The 12,229-nt window shown below is 35.8% G+C and overlaps 2 protein-coding genes across 2 annotated transcripts; one reads left to right on the forward strand and one right to left on the reverse strand.

The window, feature by feature from the left end:
- Positions 1-474: 474 nt before the first annotated feature.
- On the forward strand, positions 475-2,856 carry LOC113311650. The gene is made up of 7 exons (XM_026560460.1): positions 475-648; positions 801-887; positions 1,152-1,379; positions 1,492-1,659; positions 1,940-1,993; positions 2,086-2,223; positions 2,461-2,856. Exons 1-7 carry the CDS (start codon positions 475-477, stop codon positions 2,854-2,856), a joined length of 1,245 nt encoding a protein of 414 aa, XP_026416245.1.
- Positions 2,857-10,694: 7,838 nt separating this feature from the next.
- Positions 10,695-11,737, reverse strand: LOC113313567 (LOB domain-containing protein 1-like). The gene is made up of 2 exons (XM_026562360.1): positions 11,462-11,737; positions 10,695-11,350 (listed from the first exon to the last, which is right to left on the reverse strand). The coding sequence occupies exons 1-2, from the start codon at positions 11,681-11,683 to the stop codon at positions 10,913-10,915; spliced, it is 660 nt and encodes a 219-aa protein (XP_026418145.1). The 5' UTR covers positions 11,684-11,737; the 3' UTR covers positions 10,695-10,912.
- Positions 11,738-12,229: the final 492 nt, after the last annotated feature.

Consider the following 12,229-nt stretch of genomic DNA (forward strand, 5'->3'; position numbering starts at 1 on the left):
TTTACTGTATGTTGACAATTGACATTAACAATCTAGGTTGATTTATTAAGTAGTTGATGGATAGTCTCGTCACCACGCGAGCTCAAAATCTTGTCCTTCATTACATAACTTCCGAAATTAGATTAAATGATTAAAATCAAATTAGACATGGGCACTCGGAAAAAGAGTATGTATAATATCATACTTCTACCATCAAGCATACTACTATTTATTTTTATTTAATCAAAAAAAGATCTCAATTTTTTATTATCTGTAGAAAACTCTAAGAGATCATTTAATATAATACAGATAGAATAGTAATGATTATTTTTCTAAAGTAGGCCTTATTAATTACAACCTAACGGATATTCTTTTGAACGAATAATATTCTAATGCATGGATATTAATTCATTATGGCATTGCTAATTACTGCACACGATCATGTATTATATATATAAGCTAGTAATTAGCCATCCTTTATACTCCAAATTAAAGATGGTTTATCTTAGGTTAAGTTTAGTAGAGATTCCAATGATACTTTTTATATGTTTGATTATGTTGTCCAAATATGGAGAAGGAGTAAACTATACTAATGTATCGGAAGAAGAAATCATGGAGATTGAAAGACAACTCAAGACTCTCAATAAACCACCAATCAAGACGATAATCGTAAGATATATCGCTCTTCATCTCCGACGAATAAATTTATTTACATAATACGAGTCTAAACGTCGTCAGAGTAAATTGTGTTTAATGTAGCAACTGTGTATATGTATTGTTTTTTCTTTTCTAACTATTTCTTTTTTCTACATATATTTCAGACTAAAATGGGTGATACTGTAGATTGCATCGACATCTACAAACAACCTGCTTTCGACCATCCATTACTTAAAAATCATAAAATCCAGGTACACATATTTAATGATATAAGCCATATCTCACTGCATGTTTTTGCAGTTGTGCAAATCCTTTTGTTAACCATTTACGTACATGGAAGAACATCACCACCGATCACATACTTTCTAATGACATCATGTTTGCAATCTCAAAATCTTTAGCTCAGGAGTGATTTCGTGGATTGAAATAATTGGAATATACATATAGAGCCTCACTTTTATGCTTTATGCTTTAATTTAATAATATATACTAATTATAATCATTGATAAATACAGATGGAACCAAGTTATTCTATTCGAAAAGAAAACATCAGTATGATAGATTCATCATCCACAAAAGCTTCATCGATACAAATTAATGATCTTGGTAAAGAAATTATGTGTCCGATAGGAACAGTCCCTATTCGAAGGACCACAAAGCGGGAACTAACATTTTCACATCTTCTACGAAAAAGTAAACAAAACCATACAAATGATGTGAACCTCCGGAACATGTATCGTCATGTAAGTAATAATTCCTTGACTATATTAAGATAAACTTTTTGCAAAACAAGAACTAATTAGTAGTCTTCTAGAAAAATGGAAGTAACATCTTCTATTCTTTATCTTGATCCAGTATGTATCTGTGGAAACACCACCGAACACACATGCGATATATCATGGAGCTATAGCTAGCTTTGGAATTCATACTCTATCTGTAACTTCGAATCAATATAGTACATCACAAATGTGGGTTCAAAATGGAGAGGCGGAAGCAACAAATAGCATTGAAGGAGGGTGGGCTGTAAGTGATTAGCTATCAATATTAATTAATCAACCATTCATAATCCTAATGGTATTAGTATAGTAGATAACATGGTTTGTGGCATGTATATATAGTGTTAGTAGTCCCCCTAGATTGGTGTACAACCTGTTTGACGTGAATGTCCAGGAACTAATAGTCGATGGCTTGTGTGCATAACGAGCATGAAAAATCGTGTTCCACAAATCATTATGCATGTATTAATTGATATGCCGTAACTTTTAGTTACTAAGTTTGGTCTTTAATATTGTTTTTTTTTTAGGTATACCCAGAACTTTTTGGTGATCATGCTACCAGATTTTTTACCCATTGGACAGTAAGATTATGCCTGATCAAATTTAGTTGTAGACACTATCTCGACTAGTGAAAATACATTGTTGTTTCTTATTATTCATGTGTACGCGGCAGGCTGATGGACATATAAACACGGGTTGTTTCAATACGCTTTGCCCAGGATTCGTCCAGATAGGTTCTCAAATTCTATTTGGTGCAGTTTTAAATCCCCAAACAACCTATGGAACAGAAGTATTATTAAGTGTGATTATGGTAATTAATTACCTGCACTAGATATTTTCTGCAAAAAATGAAAAATAACTTTTATGAAAAACATTTGTAGCAGTGTTTTTCTAACATAATTTCCCTTATTTCGTTACATCTTGTGTCCATAGTAAATATACATTTTCAATTTGATAAGATTATAACACTATAAAGATCGCAGCCATTACCATAATAATGGTCGTTAAAATAGAGGGGTTTAGTGACACTTTTTATACATGGTAACAGGATGAAGATACTCGTAATTGGTGGATTTATATTGGTGAAAACCAAAGAGCGCCCATTGGGTACTGGCCAAGTGAAATATTCACTTATCTTCCAGCCGCCTCATTAATCAGATTCGGTGGAATAGCAGGCGCAATACCAAATACACCAAGTCCACCTATGGGAAATGGCAATTTACCAACAAAAGATTATAAAATAGAATCAACGGGTTTTATACGATTATTACGAGTCGTTGAAGCAAATGGAGACACAAGCTACTTCGGCAATTCAGAAGTAACACAGAAAGATACAAATGATGATTGTTATAATATTATCTTTCGCAAATATGGTTTATGGGAAAGACGCAAACATGGGTATAATTCAATGATATATGGAGGTCCCGGTGGTAATTGCCTCTGATCACGGCTGATTTTCAAAATCTTATATATGGCCTATGCTAATTTATATATGATGCAATAAAAAATGTAATCTTTTCGCAAATAAAGATCTTGGTATGAATAATGTTTAATGTTTGTTTACTAAGATTAACAGAAATAAGGTTCGTGATCGAGTTATGAGATCAAAATTATTCCTACACCCAAGTAGTTATTCCTTTCGTTTCAAAATGATAGGCTAGTTTCATGTTTAAATTGCACATGAAACCAAGATAATATTTTGAAACAGAGGGGTATTAATTTTTTTCTTTTTTTAGAAAATCAAAATAAAATTTGTACAAAAATATAGAGTTTTTAGGGAAAGGAGAGGGTACCATATACACCACCAAATTTTTTCGTTTGGTAACATATATGGACAAATCCTAATACAAGCGCAAGTAGACCCTTGAATCAGATTTTATATAGAATTTTTCTCTTTCTCTCACACAATCAATATGTATAGACCAAATATCTGTGTACCTGGATATATGAAAGAATTCTTGGATAATATCAAAACCAATATCCAAGATCAATCCAATCTGTTTCGGAATTTTCGGGTCCAAACGGGTAAATATCCGTTGGGTCCGAATTCAGGACCCTGAACTGGACCTCAATATACCGGGTCCAGTTTCAGTTCCGGATAATGGGTGCCCAATGACAACCCTAACAGTACACTACATGGATCCCCATGTTGCTGACGTTCGGTCTAATGACCGTTCAGAGTGTATAAAGAAAGGGAAAAAGATCACGATCATCAATAAATTTGGAAAGGTACTACCCGGTACATACTATTAGTGCCATTAATAATAGGAAAAATTGCAAAACAGTCATACTATTAAGACCCGACTTACAAAGTAGTCATACTGTTACAAACTATTAACAAAATGATCATACTTCCGTTAAATAGAGAGTTAAGTGGTGACTCACAGTTAAATATGATAATGAAATTACCTACATATCCTTTCATACATAACTTCAAATTCTACTTTCATTATAGTTTTTTTGGCGGTGGTGGTGTTATTTGTAAGTGGTGGTGCCGCCGCTTACATATCGTTACATCGCATTCAGGTTCGTTAGAACGCATTTAGGATAGTTAAAACGCATTCAGGATCGTTACACCGCATTCAACCAAAGGGTTCATCGCTTCCCCTCTGGAGTTTAATGAAGATTCTTAAGCTTCCACCACCACCACCACCGCTTCATCACCACCACATCAACCAATTTATTAAATGAAAAGGGTATTTTGGAGGAGGATATTATGGGAAAAGTTAACACTATTTTATTCAAAAATGTTAAATCGGATGGAAGTGTGACCATTTTATAATCGAAATACAAAAATATGATCATTTTGTGAACGAATTACAAAAAGTATGACCATTCTATAATTGGCCCTTAATAATATCGATTTGACCATAACACGCAATGCTAGTGATTATGGATGTTTATCAGTTTCGCGCATTACTAGCTCACTATGTAGCAGTAGTGTGCCTAGTACCAGCAATATCCTACTTGTTTGGCACTTAGTTTCGCACATTACTAGTCTCGCTATCTAGTAGTAGCGTGCCTAGTACCAGCAATATCTTTGGCACTTAGCCCCAAAAATATGATAAGCACGGAAAAGACATGCATGGCACGAGAAAATACCGGTTGAATTCAGCAATAGCATGTAGGATTACAAGATTCTGATCAGCACCAATCAACCACCACAAGGAAGACATTCCAAAGCCAATGCTTAAAACGTGAATGCTTTAATTAGCTAGTTGCGTGGTTTCATAATTTTGCAGGAACCATCTTCGCTAGAGGTGTAAAACGTGTCGGCCCGGCACAGCCCGACACACGAAGTTGCGTGCTTCACGTGCCGTGCTGTGCTGTGCCAACGATTTAAATGTGTTGTGTCGTGTTGTGCTTTACTAGTCAAAAGCTACGCACAACACAACCCACGGGCACAACACACGAATAAACGTGCTGTGCCGTGTTGGCACACGTGTTATAAACAATTTGAAATCACTTAATGGTATACATTAAGTCGGACATTATCAGGAGAATCTAAATAGATAACATATCATTTGAAATTATTTCAAGTAAAATTAACAAGTTATTCAATAAAAAGAAATATCTCATCAAATGTAAAATTGGATCATTGTCATGTAAAATGATGTTCTAGTCAAATATAAGTAACGACATTATAACAACGATATTGAAATATATTTTCCAAATATTTAGGTATTATATGTGTTGTTATAGAAATAAACCAGCATAAAATGTCAAAAACAAGTTAGAATAATGACTCTTTTATGAAACATACACAAAATGTGATGTATTATGGCTTGTTATATGTGTACTTGTGCGTGCTATGACGTGCTTTCTTAACGTGCTGTGTTGGGCTGGGCCACGTGCTTATCCGTGCCGCGTGTTGTGCTGTGCTATTGTGCCGATTAGGCTAACCTAGCACAACCCACGAAACTAACGTGCTGGGCCATGTTGGGCTAAGTCACGTGCTGGGCTGGGCAGAGCTCAGATTCTAGCGTGCTGGGATGGGCTGTGCTCGTGCTGGCACAACCCAATTTACACCTCTAATCTTGGCTGATATACTTAATACTGGCAGTGTCTATAGTAACTTAAAAGCAAAAGTGTACATCATCATTCAAGTCATTAGTGTCACTCTGTGTCAGTATCCCGAATTGGCTTTTGTTCAGCTTTGCTTGATTTGGATTATGCCAAGTTCAAGGCAACAAATGTATTGCTTGACTGAATTCAATATTTTCAAATAGAATCTTCAGCTTTTAAAGATTGAGATGGTATATATACGTGTTCAAAGTACACAAACATTACAGACGGACAGTTAGAATGATGAAGCAGGAGTATCAATCTGAAATAACTAAGTTGAAGAACTAAGTTTAACAACATCTTTAGCACAAATCAATTATCACCATTTTAGAGGTTGTTTGTTTTTCTTTTAGACTATAGAGACTCATCTGAATCTCACCCGATACATTTAGATCTGACTTATTATATTTGATTTCGAAAATTATTTGATGGTATGATAACAACTCTTTCAGTTTGATATGTGCACATAGAATTAGGTATAAAATTGTAAATGACTCCACTATGCTGTAAAAGGCGCACTGGCGCTCGCCTAGGCGCGCGAGGCGCCCACGGGGAGCCTAGGAAAAAAGGCGCCCAAAGCGCCAAATTCTATTTGTTTATGTTTTTTTTTCAAATTTCCTTGGGCGCCTAAGGGCGCTTAATACAACATAGTGACTCTAATACTTCAACATCATATGTATGCGTCGAGTTCAGCATCAGACTAATGAGAAAACAAACAATTTGGCAACTGGCTGTGATTATATATATGTCTGGGTAAAATTTTGCGCCGTTGCGTGATTCGACAATTTATTTTTGTTTTGCCCACCCAAACTTGTTTCAAAACTAGTAACTCTAAGATTTCAGCAATCGGTCTCAAATTAATGATGAGAAAACGCAATCAAGAGGACAGCATTTCGCCAAAAGTTATCTGAGAAAGTAGTAGTTAAAACACAACAAAAACGATAGCTGAATAATGTACAATCATCCATCATTTCAGCCATTATCATCCTGTCGTTCTTGCTTAGTTTTGCTTTAGCCTAAATCGAAGGGCAAAAGTGCATAGGAGTATAGGACCGTCATTTGACTGAATATACTAGAAAGTATTTGAGTTCGAGAGATGGACAAATTGTGTACACGTATTTACAATCGTGCTCCATTTTGCCGACGATTTAATGATCGCAGATTCGCAATCGATAAATTTGGAAAGGTACAACCGTACACACAATTAGTGCCATATAATATTCATTCGATCATAACACGCAATGCTAGTGACTATGACTAAATGGACGTTATTCTTCCATTTCGCTAAGTTTCATTTAACATGTCGCTAGCTAGTAGCCCGCCTAGTACCAGCAATATCCTACTAGTTTGGCGCTTAGCCCTAAATATATGACAAGCGCGCGAAAAAGACATCCATGGCACTAGGCAATACCGGTTAATTTTAGCAATAGCATGTTGTAGGATTACGAGATTCTGATCAGAACCAATCAACCATATGGAAAACATTTCAAGGCTGCACTGAAAAGGAAAAACAAAATCTTCTTGCTGTAAGTAACAGAGTATCCTTAAACAAGAAATCAAAGCTAATGCTTAAAACGTGAATGCATTAACTGGCTAGTTGCGTAAAACACTGTCTATTATAACCTTTCCTTCTCAAAAAAGAATCGGAAAAGTAAAGGCGTACATCATTGAAGCAGTATCCCAAATTGGCTTTTGCCCAGCTTTGCTTGATTTGGATTATGCCAAGTTGAAGGCAATAAATGTATTTCTTGACTGAATTCAATATTTTCAAATACAATCTTCAACTTCTAAAGATTGAGATAGAACTAGAAATTTATTGATCTAACAGAGATGTCCATGTTGGTACGTATACGTGTTCAAAATACACAAACATTACAGACCGACAGTTTAATGATGGAGCAGGAGTAGCTATCTGAAACAACTAATGTCGAAGAACAAGACTTCTTGGTCAGCACAATAAATATGTACCGGTACGTAGTATAAGAAGCATTTTTGTATCTGACCTCTGGTAGTGAATAGTGGATATGGACGATTGCAATACTAATTGCATGCATCATTAATAGCAAGAAGATTTGTTTGACCTAAACAAAATGTGACCGCGCGGCGCACGCAAAAGAGACAGAGCCGGTAAATGCTTTTGTTTTCAGGGTGTTGCTTTCCGACGGGAAAATCTACCGAGAAACTACCTTGAATTGAATTTACTGCCTGTCGTGATGATGAACCTGATTGATACAGGTAATATGCTCGTTCTCTTGCAAGTCAATTATCCAAGAAAAAATGGGTTTGCTGTAACTTTATATTGCAAAATAAAAACATCTTTACTTTTTTACATTGAATATGTAATGAGCTTTTACTTACTACTTTAATCCTAGAAGTTTGGCTTTGTTTTCCACTAATTTGGCACCATTATTATTCAATTACTTCTTTTGTGCCCATTGTTTGCTCCCCTTGTTTATAGGCTTAAATCACAAATGTAAATAGTTTGTTTCAAAGTCGCAAGACAAGCAAAGTCTTCCTCATTTCTGCCGACTGTATTCCATTTTTGGTATTTTACGTAAGATATCTTTGAAATCCAAATTAGGGTTTGTTTCAACTTTTTTCTATTACTAATTTATATGGTTAAAAATGAAATAAATGGTGTGCATGTGTTAACTGTTAAGCGATTGGAATTCAACTCTTCTCGATGCATTAGTACATCTACAGTGGCTTCCATGATTTTGCGATCTGCGGATCTTTGCTTTATCTGCTAGAAAGCAGGTCGAGATTGAGCAGCGCCACGATGAAAATATGGCAAAAGGCTACGTACAAACGTAGAACGTGGTTGTCGCTGGAGAAATCATATCTTGGTCGTCACTGCAGCGGATTGCCGTGGGACTCTTTTCGGAAGAATGCCATCGCTTTGAAACCTCGTGACTTATTTGTGATCAGTCGTGAAACATCACCCTAACTGAGGCGTGCACAACACCCGTCCGTGATCATAGTATAGGGATCTCCAAGATATGGACGCTCTTATAGGCAGCAGCAAATTACTGTCCTCGAAGGAAAAACAGTAAATTTCATTATTCAAACGAAAATGTAAAGTAAACTACTTTTGGCATAATTAATTAATTAAGCTGTGTTTACAAATGGGTCAACAACTTAATTAGGAATAGGTTACGTTAGTTTAAAGGATGATGGGATACCATTTTCATGTCTCCTTGTCGGAACAACAACCGAGCATAATTCCTCACCCAAATATTTAAACAAACCCCTTTAAAGAGTTCATACTTGCATTATACTTTTTACTCTTTTCCAGTGGTTTTACGATGAGTAGCAATTTGGTGTCACTCGCTCTCAGTTGTGAGGTGAGGTTTTAAAAAGAGTACTAAGGAAAAACCAAATGTGAACGATGAAATGTCTTAAATTCTATAGTCTTGCTTAGCTGCGATATCACCACTATATTTGACATATGTAATACGGTCGATCATTGATGTGTCCGGATCTTTTTCGTAGCGGTCTTCTCTTTGTTTATGAGCAACTATTCCTTTTTAAGTTTTTATAGTTACAATGGTTAATTGTGGTAACGTATTTATTTCGCGTCTCTAATATATGCAGAAACTGTCCACTCACATGAGGATGGGTCTCGCCTCTAGAGATTCGGGGCTATTTTTGAACCTCTTCATGTGAGAGGACAGTTTTTTCAGTGTTTTTCGTGCACTCTGTTTAGATTATTTGATATATGAGTTCTTTCGGTCTCATAAAGCGGAGTGACGTAAATTCAATAGAAATGAAACCCATGTGAAAGAATATGAATAGAGAATGAGAGATTGCAGTATTTTGGCAATAAGTATACTTACATACAGCGGACTATCTAGATTTATGCACGAGATGAGTAGATTTGGAAACCCCACGGAGAGATAAAGAACAAGAGATTAACTTTTGTGTTATGTTCAGTCAAACATCATGCAAAAGCCTAAACAAAAAAAGGGAGCAAGTTGAAGAATCATAAGATAAGGCTACGGTTGAGGAGAGGTTGAGACGTTATAAAGAACTAACTAGCTTTACCTGACCCTTTTTCTTTCTTTCTTTTCATATTATTTCAAAGACGCAGCAGCCATGACTCATGCGGCATCCCATCACCAAAATAATACTGCATAGTGCATACCTTCTCTATCATTCATTTACCGACAATGTGTCGTCACGTGATAAGGTCCCAAAATTTGTAGTTACCTCAACCATCGTCCATGGTTCATCATGTTGCGTTCCATCTTCAGCAATATTAAACACGATCGAAAGTCTAGGTGCGCCAAAATAATATTATAGGCTAAACACTAAATTTTTAAGAGGCTGTTATTTTTCTTTTCAAAAACTATACATCAAAAGAAAAAAATTGGATGATATTTAGAGATTAATACGGCAAATTTTTGCGAACTGCAGAATTTCCCCGCATACAAACAAGGCCTCCTAAGTCACGTCATATGGCTTGCATTAAGATTATGCGCCTTCTGAATTTTGGCAAATACTTCTACTTCCTGAGAAGCAGAAGCACCACTTTTTAGTTACCAGTCAAAATTAGTTTTGGACGGACCGCGTGGAAAACCGTCCAGAAAGACCCTCTGCTCATAGACAAGTGGGCCCCACTATTGGGGAATAAAAATTGGGTCCAGCTTGGTGAGAGATTTTGTGTGTAATTTCCCCTATCATAATTATTTTATGGGGCAGAATATTGAACACATAATAGGACTGATCTACCTTTGTTAGACCGTATAAGGGATGATTTCATACGTACCTAAACATGATTACTGATTGTTCATGAGTTGAAAGCGAACCCTGAAAGGTATTGTTTTGTTTTATTTTTGATTCGAAGAAAGCTATTGTTGAAACTCGGGAGTTTTTTCTTTCGTTTTTCAAAATGAACAAAAAAGTCATTATTCTTCGAAAAATAAGAAATTAGGGAGGGAAATACTAAAGAAAGTGAACGACAAAGAGATATAGCGTCTAGATATGGTTTGACAAATACGTTTAGCAATAGGCGCTTAATAATGTTATCAGTTTCCTAACTGCGCTACAGCTTGGGTGTGAGCTTAGTTCGACTAAGTTGCAAGTCCCTGTACCAAGATACCCTCATATGGCACTCACCTAAAGGACTTTTTTGTAAAAAAAAATCTAGAGCCACCTGCTTATACCAGAAACCGCCACCAAATACTAATAATGTCCCTATTAACTGATTAACAAATAGCGTAATAAATATGTTTATTCAATAAATATATATAAAACAGATGCTTATTCTGCTCTTAATTTTCTCCTTCATACAAAAGTACAATTAGATTATGAGTTAATAATTAAGAGGAAATATACTTGTAATTCCTGAACCAGAATTTAGGGACAATAAAATTTTAATGCTATTGCTGAATGAAGCTAATGATGTATATTCTTCTCCTTAGTTTTCAAACTAATCACCATAAAGATTCCCATTCTGAACCCAGATTCCCGTCGCCGGAGATTAACCCATCAAAACTGTTATCCGGAGATGAGGAATCAGTAGTGATGGTATTAAAAAGAAAATCATCAACATCGTGTTGCATTTGCAAAGACGATAAGGATGAAGTAGGCGATATGGTACTGGTTGTGGGTTGTTGTTGCTGCTGCTGCTGCTGCTGATATTGAGAATGTTGTTTCATTTCCATGCAGAGTAGGCCTACTAAATGAGCTTGTTGACACCGCATATTAACAACCTCTGCTTGAGATTTTGCTAATTGAGCTTGAAGATCACTCACTTGTTTATGAAGTTGACAAATTGTTCCGGCGCAACCGTAAACCGGATCTCTTATTCTGGAATTCGCTTCGTAAACCATACTACTGACTGCATCAACTCTTTGTGATTCAGGGAGTTCCTGATAAGAGAAATCAAAACCAAAGTTAAGATAACATTAAGGAAAAAGCTAAAGTAATTATCCATTGTTAATCACAATTTAGCTAATTCTAAGTAATTTTAGATAATTTACCTGTAACATTTTGATGATATTGCTAGCACCAAAAACTCTGTGAGCAGTAGTAAACTTTAAGGGTTCAGTTGGTGGAAAGTAAGGAGCTAGTACACATTTTTCGACGCATCTCCGGCGAAGGATTTTACAGGCGGCACAAGGACTTACTATTACTTGAGGTGGAGATGGAGGTGAAGAATTGGAGATGGTTGTGGCAATGGAGGTCTCAGTTGATGAACCCATTCTAACAACGAAAAGTGCAGAGAGTTTTTCTTTATCAGAGAGACTTTTAGAGTGGGATGATTGGGGTTTTGGTTTGTGGAGGGAGTGAGCATATTTATAGGATGAGTTCCCATGGAGAAAAGAATTGAGATTTAAAATGACATCATTGTGATGTCAGAGTTGAAACTAGTTATTAGTAGTCATGACTCATTATTATGTACGGGGTTGTAATTTGGAGTTCTCTGTTTGGCAGATGGTTTGACGCATTGGCAGATATGATGCCGTATCAGCTATTTGTATCCGTATCCATTGTTACTGATATATGATCATTTATTTATACGTATTCTTTGTATTATTCTCTGCGTTTAAAAAAGATAAGCACATTTTATGTATAAATTGTACATGAAATATGTAGATGTAGTAATTGTATTATTGTCCAATGCGTCGTCAACAGACTGATATATATATTTTTATCTTAGTGAAACAAGTCGGTATTTTTCCGGTAAAAATGGTTAAATTATCGGATATTAATAATTATGTTTAGGAGAATGTAAAGTCTGCCAACAA

Source organism: Papaver somniferum, chromosome 9 (assembly GCF_003573695.1).
Source record: "Papaver somniferum cultivar HN1 chromosome 9, ASM357369v1, whole genome shotgun sequence".
Lineage (NCBI taxonomy): Eukaryota > Viridiplantae > Streptophyta > Magnoliopsida > Ranunculales > Papaveraceae > Papaver > Papaver somniferum.